The sequence below is a fragment of the Chiloscyllium punctatum genome, chromosome 19, assembly GCF_047496795.1.
Source record: "Chiloscyllium punctatum isolate Juve2018m chromosome 19, sChiPun1.3, whole genome shotgun sequence".
NCBI lineage: Eukaryota > Metazoa > Chordata > Chondrichthyes > Orectolobiformes > Hemiscylliidae > Chiloscyllium > Chiloscyllium punctatum.
In genome coordinates, this window is record NC_092757.1 from 97,152,450 (window position 1) to 97,172,499 (window position 20,050).

Consider the following 20,050-nt stretch of genomic DNA (forward strand, 5'->3'; position numbering starts at 1 on the left):
GATAACTTATATGGGCTCTGTTGTAGCTCTTACGTTTTTTAAATTTGCGCCACTTTAGATGGGGTGGAAATTAAGTCAAACAAATTAAAGGATTCAAAACAAGAATGAATGGATAAGAGCAAGAGTCAAATTTCAATATAACTCCGAACAACTGACATAATTATTGCTTTATCATTATGCGAATTAAATACAGGATCAGAAAACAAAGAAGCTTCACCGGAATAAAGAAGAACTGAAGATTTTATGAAAGTTAATCATTTCATATATCAGGCACTCCTTTTACATTTTAAGTGCCCACATCTAACTTTCCTGGAGTTTAACTGAAAATACAACTTGCAAACTAAATTAAATGTCATTGCGTTAGAGAACTATAATCAAATTGTCTGGTACATTAACAAAGTGATTTTGCAGAATTCGAAAAAGGGTATGAGAACTACCCTGATGACTACTCACAGAAACACTCACCATATTGGGAATCATGGCCGCTCGCTGCTGTAGTTGCTGGATATCCATCTGAACTGGTTTCATGGCTGAGGTCATCAATACTGAGCTGAGAGGTTTCAGCAATGATGATTTTGATTCTGGAGAAAACATTCTAGAGCAGAAATGAACTCTTTGAATAACATGACCTAAGTTGGTTCAAGTTACACGTTTATCATCAAGCATCTTCCAGGAAAATCTGTGAATATTTCCATCAAAGGTGATAGAGAAGAACTATGTGATAGTGCAAAGCAATACAGGTACAAACACAAATCCTTAAGGACTGTATTAATTCTAGGAAAGCTTTCTACCTCATCTCTTACTCATAAACAAATCTTTTGCTTACCCTTTTCTTTCACTTCAAATTAAGAGGAAAATCAGAACATGAAATTCAAAGAAATGCAAATCTACATAAAAAGAAGCCAAACGCAAATCCCAGATTAAGTAAGGTGCTATGTGGGCAGACACACCTCAGCAAAAGATGTAACAGAGGAAAGGTCATTTTAATGAAATCATTTGCAATTATTATTAGTTCAGGGGACTTCAATGTTGCTTTACTAGGAGGTAACCACCTGTATTAATGCTGTAGCAGGATCCATATAGTGACGATAATAACAGGAGTCAAAAGTATGATTACGAATGCACATAAAACATTCCAAACTAAGTGGTAAGTTAGATGCATTAATAACTATAAATGGATTTGAGGAAGGATATGCAGGTTATAATATTGATGAAGCTTTGATTCGCATAGGCCTAGGAACTTCATAGATGATTACAGCACAAGAGGTGGCCAGTTGCCTCAGCCTGTCTGTATCTGTCAACAAAAATCTGATTACACTTTTTTTCCATTCACTTGTGGGATGTGGGCATCTCTGGCTCAGTCAGCATTTATTACCCTTGACAAAGTGGTGGTAAGCTGCCTTCTTTAACCATTAAAGCCCATTTTCTGTAGGTAGATGAACAATTCCATTAGGGAGAGAATTCCAGGATTTAAATCCAGTGACACTGAACAACAGTGATATATTTCCAAATCAAGGTGGAGAGTGACTTGGAGGGGAACTTGCAGATGGTGGCATTCATCTGCTTCCTTTGTCCTCCTATATAGAATGGGTCATGGATTTGGAAGGTGCTGTCTGAGGATCTTTGGTGAATTTCTGCAATACACCTTGTAGATAGTACACATTACCGGATATTGAAGTAATCAAATATTTTTGGGTGTGATGCCAATCAATTTGGATACTTTGCCCCGGAAGGTGTCTGCCTTCTTGAGTGTTGTTGGAGTCACACCCATCCAGGCAAATGGGGAGTATTACATTACACTCCTGACTTGTGCCCTGTAGATCTTGGACAAGCTTTAGGGAGTCAGGCGGTGAGTTACATGCTGCAGCATTCCTAGCATCTTGAAGCACTGTGTTTATGTGATGAGTCCAGTTTAGTTTATGGTCAATGATTAGTCCCAAAATATTGATAGGGGGTTTGCAGTGATGGCAAGACCAATGAATCTCAAGGATCGGTGATCAAATTGTCACTTTTTGGAGATACTCATTGCCTGGCATTTGGGTAAGGCAATGTTCCTCACCACTGCCAGCCCCAGCCTGGATATTGTCGAGAGGTAAAAACAATGACTGCAGATGCTGGAAACCAGACTCCGGACTAGTGGTGCTGGAAGAGCACAGCAGTCCATGCAGCATCCAAGTAGCTTCGAAATCGACGTTTTGGGCAAAAGCCCCTGATGAAGGGCTTTTGCCCGAAACGTCGATTTTGAAGCTACTTGGATGCTGCATGGACTGCTGTGCTCTTCCAGCACCACTAGTCCGGAGTCTGGATATTGTCTAGATCTTGTTGCATTTGGACGTGCACCTCAATATCTGAAGAGTCATGAATGATGCTGAACATAGTGTAATCATCAATGACCTTCCCTCCAACATAAGGGCAGAAGTGGGGATGGTCATTGATGAAGCAGCTGAAGATGGTTGTGCCTAGAATAACTCCTGCCAAAATGTCCTGGAGCTGAGATCACTGACCAACAACCACAAGCATCATCCTATGCACTAGGAATGACTCCAACCATCAGAGTTTTTCCCCTAATTCCCATTGTTTTAGGCTTTGCTAGGGCTTCTTGATGCCACACTCAGTCAAATGTGCCACTGATATCAAGGGCTGTCACTCTAACTCCATCGCTGGGATTCAGCTTTTTCATCCATGTTTGACTGCATTACAGCCTTGGTTCAAGAGCAGGGTGGTCCTGGCTGAATCTAAATTGGGTGTCAACGAACAGGTTATTGCTTAGCAGGTGCTGCTTGATGTTCAAGAGTAGAATTATGGTGCTTGGTTGGATTTGTCCTGTCTTTTTGTGTGCTGGGCAATTTTTCACATTGTTGGATAGATGCCACTGTTGAGGCTGTATTGGAATAACGTGGCTAGGGATGCAGCAAGTCTTCAATACTATTGCTGGAATGCTGTCAGGGCTCATAGCCTTTGCAGTGTCCAGTTCTTCCAATCTTTTCTTGATCTGATATGGAGTGAATCGAACTGGCTGAAGACTGGCATCTGCGATGGCAGGGATCTCTGGAGGATACTGAACTGCATCACCTATTTGGCATTTCTGGCTGATGGCTGCTGCAAATGCTTCAACCTTACCTTTTGCACTGATCTTTTCCATCATTCAGGATGGGGACATGCGTGGATTGTCCTCCTCCAATGAGTTGTTTGCCCTCCACCATTCACAACTGCCAAAGAAAAATCCTGTACTGGGCCTCAATGACGACTGCCCGATAGTTCTGGTCTCAATAATTATGAAGTGTTTTGAGAGATTAGTTGGAGCTCGTATCAATTTCAGCCTACCAAGTTATCTTGATCCTTTGCAATTTGCTTACCGGCGCAACAGGACCATAGCAGATGCCATCACCCCGGGCCTATACTGGAGCATCTGGACAACAAAACTTATGGCATGCTGCTAATTATTGACTATAGTTCCACCTTCAACACTATAATTCCAATCAAACTCACCTCTAAACTCCAAGACCTAGGTCTTGGCTTCCCCTTCTGTAACTGGATCCTTGACTTCTTGACCTGTAGACTGCAATCAGCAAGAATGGGCAACAACATCTCCTCTACCATAATCCTCTACACCAGTGCCTTGCAAGGCTGCATTGTCAGCCCCCTACTTTAGTCCTTATATGCTCATGACTGTGTGGCCAAATTCCGCCCCAACTCCATTTACAGGTTTGCTAACGACACCACCATTATAGGTCAGGTGACAAACGATGACGAGACATAATACAGGAAAGAGATTGAGTGCTTAGCGACATGATGTAAAGACAACAATCTCTCCACCAATGCCAGCAAAACAAAGGAGCTAGTCATTGACTTCAGGAAGTGGATTGGAGGTATACCTCTGTTTGCATCAATGATGCTGAGGTGAAGGTACCCAAGTGAATCAAGTTCCTGGGGATGATGATCACCAACAATCTGTCCTGCTCCACCCATTTCGATGTAACAGTCAAGAAAGCACTACAATGTCTCTACTTCTTCAGGAGGCTAAGGACATTTGGTACGTCCATAATAATTCTTACCAAGTTTTATAGATGTATCATAGAAAACATCCTCTAAGGATGCATCACACAGTAGTTTGGCAACTACTCTTCTGAAGACCACAAGAGACTACAGTGAGTCATGAACACAGCCCAGTCCATCACACAAACCATCCTTACATCCATTAATTCCATCTATACTTCCCTTTCCTTAAGGAAAACAATTAACATCAAAGATACCTCCCACTCTGGATAAACTCTCCTTTTTTTACCTTCTGCCAGACGGGAAGAGGTAAAAGTTTAAACACAAATACAAATAGATTCAAGAACAACTTCTCCCCTGCTAAGAGACTTTTGAACGGAACTCTCATGTTAATTCTGATCTTTCTCTCTCTGCACCTTCTTTGTGGCTGTAAGACTGTAAGCTGCACTCTGTTCTGCTACCCTGATGCATTTTGTATAGCACGATCTGCTTGTAGAACATACAAAATAACACTTTTCACTGTATGTTGGTACATATGACAACAATAAATCAATACAACTGGATATGGTAGGCATGCAAAGGCTAGATCTGATCGATGGTGCGGGATTACTTAGCTCAGTCTGTCACTTGCTGTTCATACCGTTTGGCATGCAAGTAGTCCTGTTTGGTAGCATCAACCAGGTTGACACCTCATTTCTAGCTGTGGCTGGTGCTGCTTCTGGCATGCCCTCCTGCATTCTTCACTGAACCAGGATTGATCTCCTGGCTTGATGGCAATAGTAGAGTGAGGAAGGTACCATGCCATGGAGTTGCAGATTGTGTTGGAATATGATCCTGCTCTTGCTGATGCACAGTGTCTCATGAATGCTCAGTCTTGAGTTGCTAGATCTATTTGAAACATGTCCCTTTTCACACAGTGACAATATCACAAAATCCAATGCAAGATATCATCAATGTGAAGGCTGAACTTTGTCTGCACAAGGATTGTGCAGTGGTCCCTCTTACTGATACTTTCGTGGACAGATGAAATTGCTGCAGTCAGATTGGTGAGGATGAAGTCAAGTATGGAATCCCCCCCCCCCGTTGGTTCCCTCACTACCTGCCACAGACCAAGTCGAGCAACATCATCCTTTTGGACTCCTTGGTCAGCAGTGCTGTTGCCAAACCACTCTTGAATTCCCCCAGTCAAAGTACATTCTGTTCCCCTGCCACTCAGTGCTTTCTCCAAGGGCTGTTCAACATGGAAGAAAACAGTCATCAAATGAGGGAGGATGGTTCATGATAAACATCAGGAGGTTTCCTTGCTCATGTTTAACCTGATCCTACATGGCTTGATGATGTTCAGAGTCATCACTGGGAATTGTCAAGACAACTCCCCACTGACTGTAGACCACTGTGCAATCACCTCTGTTGAGTTTGCTCTTTTGGGTGCAACAGAACGTATCCAGGGGTAGTGCATGGGATATTATCTTTAAGGTATGATTCCATGAATATGAATAGATCAGTCCATTCCCCTGACAATCTAGTTCAAATCCACCGCAAATGCATTAGCAAAACATCTCGCCAGGATGCTGTTACTGTTCCAGCTCAGATGTAACCCAAACAACTTAGTTCCCAACTGCCCCAAAATCAGTCCTAATGTCTCAGGAATTTAAAGCCCACCATCTCTCCAGCCACCTATTTATCTGCTCTATCCTTGTATACCTATATTCATTACTGTGTGGCACAATAGATTACTACATTTAAGGTCCTATTTTTTAATTTCTTACCTGATTCCCTAAAGCCCACTGATAAGTTTCCAACTTCTCTTTATTTTTACATCACTCATGGATCATGACTTCTGATTTTCACCCTTCCATTTCAGAGTGCCCTGCGGCTCCTCTGTGATAACCTTAAGGCTGGCACCCAGAAGACAAAATATCATGCTGGAGTAACATTTATGCTGCAAAAGCATCTGCCTACCCCTTTCACTTATTAATCCCTTACCACAATTGCTCTTCCATACTTCCTCCTCATTCTTTGAGCAACTGGAGTATTCACAGTGCCATGGCCTTGCCTCTGGCTGAACTCCACAGAGGAACTTTCAGATTCATTATTTTCCCAGGCCAAACAACAGTTTGTGAAAGAAATGCACTAGGGGGGGACCCCTCAAGTAGGGTGGTGAGCTACTGCATCAATCTTAGGAAAGTATCTGGTATAAGCAAAACAAGTATTTGTGTTTCACTAAAAGAGATGAGATGAAGCAATTGTTTGGGTTGAAAGAGCGTGATGAGAGTGGTTAAAACACAGGTTAACATGACAAAACGGGAACATTAAAAAGGGGAGAAGATATTACAAAATGACATACTACAGCTTTTTTTTCAACAAAGATGTTGCAAAACCAGTTAATGACAGGATAGAACATTTGGCTGAATAGAAGAACTGAATATGGGGTCGGAAACAATTAATATTTTTATGCCCATTTATAGTAACATTGGATGGATTTACAATCATGAGAGATTTCAGATCATGAGATGATTTTCATTAAAGGTTCAGAGAATATTTAATTGATATTTAAAAGCATCAATGATCAGATCGATAATCATCTATTTGAGTGCAGGGTCCAGCTCAAAGGGTGAATAGCCTTCTATTAGTCCATTCCTATAAATGGTCTTACTAGTGGTCAGAACATCTAGTTTTACCACCCAGTAACATTATAGTTTGCTCTTTATTCAAATGATCTTTTATTATAGAATTATCATTGAAGCTGAGGATAATCCCAAGTTTTTTCCTGTATTTCTAAACCAACTCAAAACCTTGTTTCAACCCTTCCATCACCACTTTAAGCTCTGTTAGTGTTTATAAAATTATAGTTAAATACTGACATTTTTAAATGGATCACTGATATTCCTACCCCTCCCCCCCACGCCAATCAAAGAGAAAACATTCAATAGTGTCAATCCTTCCAGTGTTATTTTCTAAACAGCATTTTGTTCCAGGTTTATAAATAATAAAGATCCTAGCACCTCCCGCCTTACTTCCCTCCAAGGCCCCAAGGGATACTTCCATATCCGCCACAAATTCACCTGCAACTCCACACACATCATCTATTGCATCCGTTGCACCCGATGTGGCCTCCTCTATACTGGGGAGACAGGCCGCCTACTTGCGGAACGTTTCAGAGAATACCTCTGGGACACCTGGACCAACCAACTCAACCACCCCGTGGCTCAACACTTCAACTTCCCCTCCCACTCCACCAAGGACATGCAGGTCCTTGGACTCCTCCATCGCCAGACCATAGCAACACGACGGTTGGAGGAAGAGTGCGTCATCTTCCGCCGAGGAACCCTCCAACCACAAGGGATGAACTCAGATTTCTCCAGTTTCCTCATTTCCCCTCCCCCGACCTTGTCTCAATCAAATCCCTCGAACTCAGCACCGCCTTCCTAACCTGCAATCTTCTTCCTGACCTCTCTCCCCCCAACCCACTCCGGCCTATTACCCTCACTTCGACCTCCTTCCACCTATCGCATTTCCAACGCCCATCCCCCAAGTCCCTCCTCCCTACCTTTTATCTTAGCCTGCTGGACACACTTTCCTCATTCCTGAAGAAGGGCTTATGCCCGAAACGTCGATTCTCCTGCTCCTTGGATGCTGCCTGACCTGCTGCGCTTTTCCAGCAACACATTTTCAGCTCTGATCTCCAGCATCTGCAGTCCTCACTTTCTTCTGCTAAATCTTGGTACTAGCTTCCTTCCTTTTCTGTGCACATCAGGTGGCAGCAGTAGATTTTCATGGCAATGGCAGTTTTAAAAGAGGTTGCATGACAGTCACAACCCGATTTTTAAATATGCAACAGTGCAAACTAAAAACAAATGAGGCAAAGCTTTTTAAAACTTTGAAGACTTCAGCAGATTAAATCATTTCAGGTTTCAACATCAATTCATGGATTTCACTTGAAAGGGCAATGCCTACATGTTCTACCTCAATTTTTTTAAGACCTTCTCACCTATGCAATTTACTGCAGGTTACATACTCACCTAAAAATTCTGTTCTCTGCAAAAATTAGCATATTTTCCTCTTCCTGTAGCCATCACGAGAGGCTCCAGTCACCTGTCAGGCTGCCAATTCTCACTTTTCATTGAATTCATAGAATCCCTACAGTGAAAACAGACCATTTGGCCCAACAAGTCCAGACCGACCCTCTGAAAAGTATCCCACCCAGACCCATTGCCCTACCTTATTACTTTCCATTTCCCCTGACTCATGCACCTAACCTATGTGTCCCTGAACACTATGGGCAATTTAGCATGGCCAATTTACCTGACCTGCACATCTTTGGACTGTGGGAGGAAACCGGAGCACCTGGAGGAACCCCTTACAGAAACAGGGAGAATGTGCAAACTCCACACAGACAGTTGGCCGAGGCTGGAATGGAATCCGGATCCCGGGTGCTGTGAAATAGCAGTGCTAACCACTGAGCTGCCCTACTTCCATGATCATGGATTCCCACACACTGTGGTTGACAGGGCCTCAACCTCATATGAGCTCTGCTTCAGCTCTTACTCCCTTCCCATCACTCACAGCAGTGTTCCCAATATCCTCACTTTTCATCTGAACAGTCACTGCATTCAAAAGATTATTCTCTGCCATTTCAGACAACTCCAACAGAATGCCACCATCAACACATCTTCACCTCACTCTCCCTGTCTGCATTTCATAGGATCATTCCCTCCAGGACACTATGGTCCATTCCACAAGTATCAACACCATCCCCCAATCCCCAAGGCACCTTCCCTTGTAACTGCAGAAGGTGCAACACCTACCCCTTCATGTCCTCCCCTGCTCACCATCCAAGGGTCTAAACAACTTTTCTAGGTGAAACAGGACCTGTACCTCCTCCAACCTTGTGTACTGTATTTGCTGCACCAATGTTGGCTACTCTATATTGGAGAAACAAAACGCAGACTGGGTGACCGCTTTGGGGAACACCTCTGGCCTGTTAGCAAGCATGACCCTGACCTTCCCATAGCCAGTCATAGAGTCATAGAGATGTACAGCATGGAAACAGACCCTTCGGTCCAACCCGTCCACGCCGACCAGGTATCCCAACCCAATCTTGTCCCACCTGCCAGCACCCAGCCCATATTTCTCCAAACCCTTCCTATTCATATACACATCCAAATGCCTCTTAAATGTTGCAATTGTCCTCGCCTCCACCACTTTCTCTGGCAGTTCAGTCCATTCCCTCTGTGTGAAAAAGTTGTCCCTGAGGTCTCTTTTATACCTTTCCCCTCTCACACTAAACCTATGCCCTCTAGTTCTGGACTCCCCGACCCCAGGGAAAAGACTTTGTCTATTTGTCCTATCCATGCCCCTCATAATTTTGTAAACCTCTATAAGGTCATCCCTCAGCTTCTGACGCTCTAGGGAAAACTATTCAGCCTCTTCCTATAGCTCAAATCCTCCAACCCTGGCAACATCCTTGTAAATGTCCTTTAGTAGAGTGATATGTGCTTGCCAAATGTGGGAGTTTAAAGAGAGTTTAAGGGTTACTGTGGATTATATCTGCAATAAATGCTGTTGGTTGCGAATCCTATTGGGTCATCTCAACAGTGTCCTGCTTGCATGCCCATGTTTGCCCTCAGCATGCTGCAGTGCTCCATTGAATCACAGCTCAAACTGCAGAACAACATCTCATCTTCAGACAAGGCACTTTACTGCCTTCTGAACTTCATACTGAGTTCAACACCTTCAAACTGTGAACATTCCTTCCTTTTCTTTTAGCTTGTTACTATGTCCCAATATAGATTTCTAAAGGAATAATTATGTTAACTAATTTGTTGGACTTGCTCAAAGAGGTAGAAAAGATTGAAGAGAACAATACAGTTGATGTGATGTACATGGCTTCAAAATATTATTTGGGACAACAGACTTGAGAACAAAGTTAGATCTCAGTGGTGGCACAATGGCTCAGTGGTTAGCACTGCTGCCTCACAGCAGACCAAGGTTCGAGTTTGCACATTCTCCTCGTGTCTGGTGGATTTCATCCAGGTGCTGCGGTTTTCTCCCACAACCCAAAAATCTGTAGGTTAGGTGAATTGGCCAGGCTAAATTGCCCACAGTGTTCAGAGATGTGGAGATTAGGTGCATTAATTGAAGGTAAATGTAGAGTAATAGGATAGGGGGAATGAGTCTGGGTGGGTTACTCTTCGGAGGGTCACTGTGGACCTGTTGGGCCAAATGGCCTGTTTCCAAGCTGTAGGGATTCTATGATTCTATTCTATGATCCATAGAATAAATGAGATAACTGCAACGTGGATACAATATTGGCTAAATAGAATTAGACTCATGAAATATAGGAATGGTAGCAATATGGATATAGAAATGAGCAAGCAACATGATCCAGAAAGCATCCAACCAAAGCAATAGTTTCTGCTGCAACAAAGTTAGAGACATGCCGACAAATTATTGGGAAGCAATGTCACTTTATCGGCTGTCTCAGTACCTAATTGATGCATGGCAATGTCATTCAGTACATGGTGCTGGTAAGTGCATTTGGCCTTTGACACTTTGCTGAGCTCTGTCACACTGTGCTCCGCTGTTACTGTGGGTTGTCAAGACTGTGCCAGAGTGGAAGTGAGAACATGGTGAGTGTGGGAGTGCAGTCAGGTTTTTACTGGAACAGAGTCTGGGAGAGAGGGGTTCAGCTCACTGCCACACCTGACACCCAAATACTGCTTCGCAAGGTGCTTTATCAAATGGCAAGCAACTGGAATGTTAAGAATCATTCACACAGCTTTACATTCATAAAGCAGTCACTAATCTGCATTTAGTCTTTGCCAATATAAGGGAGATTGCACACTGAATAATGTAGACCAGATAGAAAGATGAAAAAGGTTCCTCTTCTCTGGAACTGTGGTTATAAACATAGATTGAAGAAATTAGGACTACTTTCCTTTGTGAAGGGAACGCAGAGGATTTTGTGATAGACATTATCAAAATCATGAGTGATCTAGATAGACAGGGAGAAACTGTACCCATTGCAAAAAAATGTGAACTAGAGGGTACAGATGTAAGGTAATTAACAGAAGCATTGGAGAAAAATAGTTTTGCGTACAGTAGGTAGATGGATCAAAAAGGCACTGTCTGAGATAGAGTAATTGAATCAGAGTTGTAAAGCATGGAAACAGACCCTTCAGTCCAACTAGTTCATGTCAACCAGATATCCTAAATTAATCTAGTTCCATTTGCCAGCATTTGGCCCTTATCCCTCCAAACCCTTCCTATTCATATAGGTAAAAACAATGACTACAGATGCTGGAAACCAGGTTCTGGATTAGTGGTGCTGGAAGAGCACAGCAGTTCAGGCAGCATCCAAGGAGCAGCGAAATCGACGTTTCGGGCAAAAGCCCTTCATCAGGAATAAAGGCAGAGAACCTGAAGCATGGAGAGATAAGCTAGAGGAGAGTGGGGGTGGGGAGAAAGTAGCATAGAGTACAATGGGTGAGTGGGGGAGGGGATGAAGGTGATAGGCCAGGGAGGAGAGGGTGGAGTGGATAGGTGGAAAAGGAGATAGACAGGTAGGACAAGTTCAGACAAGTCATGGGGACAGTGCTGAGCTGGAAGTTTGGAACTAGGGTGAGGTGGGGGAAGGGGAAATGAGGAAACTGTTGAAGTCCACATTGATGCCCTGGGGTTGAAGTGTTCCGAAGCGGAAGATGAGGCGTTCTTCCTCCAGGTGTCTGGTGGTGAGGGAGCGGCGGTGAAGGAGGCCCAGGACCTCCATGTCCTCGGCAGAATGGGAGGGAGAGTAGAAATATTGGTGGTGGGGTCTTTTTGGAGGTGGCGGAAATGTCGGCGGATGATTTGGTTTATGCGAAGGTTGGTAGGGTGGAAGGTGAGCACCAGGGGAGTTCTGTCCTTGTTACGGTTGGAGGGGTGGGGTCAGAGGGCGGAGGTGCGGGATGTGGACGAGATGCGACCCATCTCCAAACGGATCCCACCACCAGGGATATATTTCCCTCCCCGCCCCTTTCCGCCTTCCGCGGAGACCGTTCCCTCCGTGACTATCTGGTCAGATCCACGTGCCCCCTACAACCCACCCTCCCATCCTAGCACCTTCCCCTGCCACCGCAGGAACTGTAAAACCTGTGCCCACACCTCCTCCCTCGCCTCTATCCAAGGCCCTAAAAGGAGCCTTCCACATCCATCAAGGTTTTACCTGCACATCCACTAATATCATTTATTGTATCCGTTGCTTCCAGAACCACTAATCCAGAACCTTCCTATTCATATACCCATCCTAATGCTGCTTAAATGTAATTGTAACTGCCTCTGGTGGCTCGTTGCATACACGCAGCACCCTACTGTGCTGTAAGCATTTTGATGTCTCTGCATTTCAATTCTCACCCTAATTTCAATAAGTTTCTTGAAACTTATCTTTTTGACAAAGTTCCTTCTCCCTTCTAATTTTTTCCCTACGACCTCTAAATGTTTTCAATCTCTCAACAGAAGCTTGTGGAAATCTAATAAAGTTTCCAAATATCATTATTGTCGACCATAAGACATAGGAGTAGAAATTTGGCCACTCAGCCTGTTGAGTCTGCTCCACCATTCAATCATGGCTGATAAGTTTCTTAACCCTATTTTCCTGCTTTCTCCCCATGACTGTTGATCCCCTTGACAATCAAGAACCTGCTTGTCTCAACGACCTGGCCCCTGCAGCTCTCTGTGGCAATGAATTTTACAGATTCACCACTCTGGCTGAAGAAGCTTCTCCTTATCTCTGTTCTAAAGGCAATTTACTTGAAGGCTGTGCCCTTGGGTCCTCATCTCTCCTACCAATGGAAACATTTTCCTTTTGTCTACTCTGTCCAGGCCATTCAGAATTCTGTATGTTTCAGTTAGAATCCCCCACCCCCAACCCATCCTTCTAAACTCGATTGAGTACAGACCCAGAGACCTCAAATGTTCCTCATACGTTAAGCTTTTCATTCTTGGGACCATTCTCGTGAATGCCATCAAAATAAATGCCATTATTGCATTTGCCTTCTTAACTACTGACTCAACCTGCAAGTTTACTTTGAGAGAATCCTAGGCTCGAACTCCCAAGTCTCTTTGCACTTCAGAATTCAGAATTTTCTCCGTTTAGAAAATAGTCCATGCCTCTATTCCTCCTACCAAGTGCATGACCTCACACTTTCCCACCTTGTACTCCAACTGCCACTTCTTTGCCCACTCTTGTAACCAGCCCAAACCCATCTGCAGCCTCCCTAGTTTGTGTGATGGTGTCCCTGGTAGTGATACTATTGGTCTGAGTGGGATGTCTGGTTTGTGCACTTTAGGTAGTCCATAGAATCTGGGGGTGTTGTTGCTTTCAGGTTTCATTCTTTGTAGGTCAAACCTGGTTATCTGTCTGTTTTTTTTGTAGGTTCCTCAGTGTGTTGTTTATTGTATTGGTGAGCTGTGGTCAAACTCCCTCTTTTGGTCAGCCAACAAAGACAGCATACTCAAACTACTGGACCTGTGCCTCACAACACACTTCACATTCAACAACCAAATATATGAACAAATCAACGGCTCAGGGGCTCACCCATCTCTGGACTCATAGCAGAAGTGGTAATGCAAAGGTTAGAACAAACAGTCTTACCACAAATTCAACCCAAAGTCTGGATCAGATATGTGAATGACACCTTTGTAATCATTAAAAACACAGAAATAGAGAACACACACCGGACCATCAAAGCCATACTCACGGGAATCCGATTCACTAGAAAGGAAGAAAAGGACAACCAACTCCCATTCCTCGACGTGATGGTACAGAGAACACCGAACGGAGAATTCATCACAAAGGTATACAGGAAAGCCACACACACAGACCAAGTCCTGAACTATGAAAACAACCACCCAACACACACAAAAGAAGTTGCATCAAGACACGGTTCAAAAGGGTCACAAGATACTGCAATACACAAGAACTGCAAAAAGAGGAAGAAGAACACCTCGACAATGTATTCGCCAAAAACGGATAACCCCCGCAATTTCATTAACAGATGCCTAAGGGAAAGACAACGGAACGAGGACATACTGCAACCCACAGGACTAGCCACACTACCATACATCAAGAGCATTTCCGAACTGACAGCCAGACTACTGCGACCACTAGGACTCATAACAGCACACAAACCAACAGCCACGCTCAGATAACAACTCACCAGAACCAAGGATACCCAGTATGAGCAAAACCAATATAGTGTACAAAATCCCATGCAAGGACTGCACAAAACACTACATAGGACAAACAGGAAGACAGCTAATGATCCGCATCCATGAACACCAACTAGCCATGAAACGACACGACCAGCTATCCTTAGTAGCCACACACGCAGATGACAAGCAACATGAATTCGACTGGGACAACACTACGATTATAGGACAAGCCAAACAGAGAACAGCCAGGGAATTCCTAGAGGCATGGCACTCATCCACAGATTAAATCAATAAGCACATTGACCTGGACCCAATATACTGACCACTGCAGCGGACAGCTGGAACTGACAACTGGAAGCGGCAGAGACAAACCACTATAAATGCCGGAGGAAATATCACAGAAGCACTTCACAGGAGGGTCCCAAGCACTGAGGATGTCACCTAGACAGGGACGAAACGTCTGCAACACAAATTCCCAGCTTGGCGAACAGAACCACAACAACGAGCACCCGAGCTACAAATCATCTCACAAACTTTGATCTAGATCATTAATATATAAAGTGAAAAGTTGCGATCCCAACACTAAGCCTAGCAGAACACCGCCTGCCATCCTGAGAAAGACCCTTTTATCTCCACTTTATGCCAGATAGCCAGGCTTCTATCCATGCTAGCATCTTGACTCTAACACCATGGGCCCTTATCTTATTCAGTAGCTTCCTGTGCGGCACCTTGTCAAAGGCTTTCTTGAAGTCCAGATAGATAACATCCATTGGATCTCCTTGGTCTAACCTGCTCGTTACTGCTCAAAAGATTTCCAGCAGATTTATTAGGCGTGACGTCCCCTTGATGAAACCTTGCTGATTTTGCCCTATTTTACCATACACTTCTAAGTATTCAGAAATCTCATCCTTCACAATGGATTCCAGTATCTTACCCATGACCGAGGTTAGGCTAATTGGTCTGTAATTTTCCATCTTTTGTCTAACCCTCTTTTTAAACAGGAGTGTCACGTTAGCAATTTTCCAGTCTTCTGGGACCCCGCGACTCAAGCGATTCCTGAAATTTCACCACTAATGCTCCATTATCTCTTCAGCTACCTCCCTTACAACTCTGCCATGCAGTCCATCTGATCAAGGTTATTTATCTACCTTCAGGCCATTCAGTTTTTGACTACCTCATAAACCATGAAAAGATAAACTTAAAATTTGGATCCAATTTTATTTCAATACGAATGGAAAATTGAATTATTTAATGGATCATTAAAGAAGCTTGATGATGCTAGATTAATTGAACATTTTAAATCTGAGATTGAAATATCTTTGTTATCCTCAAATAGTAAGGCATTGGTGCAAATGAGTTAGATAGGAGATCGATCATTGATTTAGCAGATTAAAATGTTTTAGGCCTTAGATACTGTGCTGCAAAAATTCTGAAGCAATGTTATAAGGCTCAGACAACTGATGTTCAAAAACTAATGGACCAGTTTCCCCCTTACGCTTAATGGTAATTGTTCATACCTCTTTTGTTTGTGTTTGGACTAATGCTGTAATGAAGCCAGAAGCAGAGCAGGCAACAGCCAAACTGAATAACAGTGAACAGGTGACAATTAGCACCTTTGAAAACACATTCCATCACTTTGCTGATAATTGAGAATACAGCAAAGGAGTGTACAAAGTTAAAAATCACACAACACCAGGTTATAGTCCAACAGATGATCACCTGATCACTAGCTCCGAAAGCTAGTGTGCTTCCAATTAAACCTGTTGGACTATAACCTGGTGTTGTGTGATTTTTAACTTTGTACACCTCAGTCCAACACCGGCATCTTCAAGCAAAGGAGTGGTAATTGACCAATTGACCAGACAATGTTTCAGTCTGTCAAGTAGTTGTCAATGTTGTAGCTGGTCATGGTGGTAAGTATGGAGCACATGCTGAAAAGTTATTGGATCAAATATCAAGTCTTTCATATCCAATATGCTATGCTTTTTTTTTGATATCACATGGAACAAGTTGAATAGGCTGCAGTCTGGCATTGGTGAAGTGAGAAGCCAAGACGGATCATACGCTTGGCACACTGACTCTAAGCTCTTACACTTATTTATTCCTGCTCTGAGGATTGCTAGTGGTGATGTTATTCATGAAACTAACTTCTCCCATCAGTTATTCAATTGTCCAACACCATTCATCACAGAATGTGGCAGGACTTTGGCATTCATACTTACTCTGTTGCTTGTGTGATTTCTTAGCTGTGTTAACATGCTGCTTCGAGACTTTGGAAAAATATAGCCCTATACAGTCACTTCACCAGGTCGATACATGATTTTAGATAAATTTCAGACTGTTTCTGGTTTCTGTAGCTACACTCCAAATTAAATCTATCCCCTGGCTTGATCTGAATGCATGTGTTCATGAGGTTACACATTGTGGTGGAATATAAGTTTTCTGTTGATTATGATCCAAACACCCCAGAGATGGCCAACATTGAACTGCTAGATCAGTTTTGAATCAATTCAAATCAATTCCATTTAGAGGAAAAGTGTCCTTAGCATGAAGATGGGATTTAATCTTCACAAGGTCAGAGAGATGCATGCCATACTGTTACAAAGTCAAAAGCAAAGTGCTTTTCTGAATTTAAAGTACAGCCACAGCTGCCAGCTAAAGATCAGGCAGTTGCAAATGTAACAATTGGCTGTTAAATGGATACCTGAGTTTTGGTTGTTGTTTTGACAACAATTTGAATTTAACCAATTAGTTGAAGTTATGCCCAGGATACCGGAAGCCAACGGAATTTGAATTTAGTTTTGACACCGAGAAACCAATCAAATTATAAGAATTTAATGTGTTATGGGGATATAAACCTAGTATTTTGAAAATTAGAGGGAGAGTAACTGCCATCAATCAACAGAGCAACTGCTGTGGAGCCAGAGAGCTAACTGCCCAACTAATAACTTGGTCTCAAAGAAATTAGAAAGCACTTTCTATCAAAAGGTATCTTTTCATATAAAACATAATTGCAGTTTAAAAAAAAATGACGATCCAGAGAGCTCAGAGGGAAGACTGAAGAAAACAGACTGTGTGAACTTCAGATTTTGTTAATGCAATGTTTAATGTGTGTGTTTTTGGAACAGCATTTTTATAGAGTTAGAGTCAGTATCAGAGTCAGATCGTAAGTAGTTAAGAAAAAGTGGGGCTTGGATTTGTGAATAGTTTTTGTTTAGTGTTCCCTATTAGAGTTAGGAAAAGAAATTATTTTCTTTACACAGTGGAAATGAGAAATTCTGTCTCACTCACTCACATTTTAACATATTACAAGGCGAGGTGAGTTTTTCTGGGTGTTTGGTTTTAATTAACAGAGGAGTTTGACCTCCGTGTCGCAAGAATACCATACCATATCAGCAACAGGCAGGTGATGAGCACAAAGCCAAGTCAATTTTTTCCTTGTGTTGGCTCTCTCATTATCTGCCTCAGACCCAGCTTGGCAGCTATGTTCTTCTGAACTTGACTACCACAACCAACCTAATGACTACAAGCCATTTCGTCTAATGGCAGTAGTGGGGAAACCATTAGAAACAATAAACAGAGCCAAAATTAATTAGCATTTAGAAAGATTGGGAACAAATAAAAGTTAGCATAGAATTGTTAAAGGCAAATTGTATTTGACTAACTTATTTGAATTTCTATAATACCGAAAAATCACATTGTATAATTCATAGTCTTGTACAGGATAGTTGGTGGACATTAGTTGTCAGCTTTTGTGAAGAGAATCCTGTTATGCCCTACTCTCCACTCTTTCCCAACATTCCTATCAATTTTAATCCTATAGACATTTAGCCAATTTCTTTTAGAAGACACTGTTGAATCTATATCCACTGTCCAATCAGAAGGGATTCCAAATCTTAACCACTCCTGTTTTAAAAACTCTTTCTGCATGTTACTGGATTCTTATCCCATTCATTTTATCCATAAAGATTACAAATTACTGACCCTGCTAACAAAATAACTTTCTGTAATGTCAGTCCCCTTAACAAACAGAGTGGACCTACCTTTGCCTTTCAGGCTCCCCATCTTCCACTTCATCAGCACTGCAAGTTGCACTTGAATCATTGTCTGAATGAGATTCCACCTGTGATCCAGGCTGTGGCAGATCAAGTAGTTCTGATGCCACTGTTTCCTGTTGCCTGGCCTTCTCAAACTCTTTGTCTTTGGCATCCACCTCCACTTTAACTTGCAGATTTTCTTCTGGTTTCATATCCACATCCACAGGTTCAGTTTTGGGTTTCACCTGAGGCTCAAACACAGGCTTTACTTCAGCTTCAGAGCCCCTCTGCCCCTCCATTGGCTCCTCAAAGCCTAAGTTCATTTCTTGTTTAACCTGAAGTTCAGGCGAAGCAGCAGCTTGTGCTGGTGAGACAGGTGGAATAGTTGGAGAACTTCTGCTTGTGGGATTGAGCCCTTCTTCAGTTAACTTGTTCATCTCTGTACTTTCTTTGCTTGACTTGCCTGTATCTACAGGTGATGGTGAAGGTGCACTTTCAGTATCTGAGCTGTTCTCAGCTCCTGGGAATAAAGAATTTACATTCATCTGTCACAATTAAATTTTGGGACAAAAATTATGAAGGAACAAAAAGTAAAGCACAAGTTATGCAAATTTGAAACAAACACATGATAATGGATGGAGGTTTGCTCACTGAGCTTGAAGGTTCATTTCCAGATGTTTCATCACCATACTAGGTAACATGTTCAGTGGGCCTCAGGCAAAGAACTGCTGAAAATTCCTGCTTTCTATTTATATGTTTGGGTTTCTTTGGGTTGATAGTGTCATTTCCTGTGGTGATGTTATTTCCGGTGGTGAAGTCACTTCTGGTTCCTTTTCTCTGGGGGTGGTAGATGGGTCTAACTCGATGTGTTTGTTGGTAGAGTTCCGATTGGAATGCCATGCTTCCAGGAATTCTCATGCTTGTCTGTTTGGGTTGTCTTAGGGTTGATGTGTTGTCCCAGTCGAAGTGGTGTCCTTCCTCATCTATATGTAAGGATACTAGTGAGAGAGGGTCATGTTGTTGTGTGGTTAGTTGATGTTCATGTATCCTGATGGCTAGTTTTCTACCTGTTTGTCCACTGTAGTGTTTGTTGCAGTTCTTGCATGGTATTTTGTAAATGACATTAGTTTGGCCTTACATACCAATAAGGAAGTACTTCACTTTCGCTGGGACAACACATCCATCCTCGGACGAGCCAAACAGAGAGACACACAAGAATTCCTAGAAGTATGGCATTCCAACTGTAACTCTACCAATAAACACGCCGAGTTAGACCCCATCTACCACCCCCTGAGAAACGGAACCGGAAGTGACTTCACCACGAGGAAATAACATCACCAACCCAAATAAACCCAAACATATCAATAGAAAGCAGGAATTTTCAGCAGTGCTTCGCCTGAGGCCCACTGAAGATGTTACCTAGTATGGTGACGAAACGTCTGGAAATGAATCTTCAAGCTCAGCAAGCAAATCTACATCCAAAACCTCAACCTGAGCTACAAATCTTCTCAAAACTCACGAAAACACGTTATAAACTCAGATTCTTTTCCAGGTATGTGTAGAAAATGAACATCTAATGAACAGTCATTTATCCAATTAATCCAAGTATGCACAAATTGTGCTAACAATTCTGAGTTACTACAGGATGTATAAGATAAAGACCTAAATTATCTCATAAACAGAACTGGACAGTAGGTTTCTGGGATCGAGTGTCACCAAAAATTATCCACTTTTAAGCTTTAGCATGTGTGCATGATAACATGCTGAACTCTAATGGATACAGTGTGTCTATTTAAATCATCATTCTTGATAGCTCATTTACA

At 42.6% G+C, this 20,050-nt stretch overlaps 1 protein-coding gene across 15 annotated transcripts in view; it reads right to left on the minus strand.

Moving 5' to 3' along the window:
* ncor1 (nuclear receptor corepressor 1) overlaps nt 1–20,050 on the minus strand; it is a 406,208-nt gene that overhangs the window by 134,390 nt on the left and 251,768 nt on the right. For all 15 annotated transcript variants that reach the window (XM_072590142.1, XM_072590152.1, XM_072590155.1 and 12 more), the window contains 2 exons: nt 18,234–18,747; nt 466–595 (listed from right to left, as the gene is read on the minus strand). In XM_072590142.1, the coding sequence (XP_072446243.1) occupies nt 466–595; nt 18,234–18,747 (644 nt within the window). The remainder of the gene's footprint in view (nt 1–465; nt 596–18,233; nt 18,748–20,050) is intronic.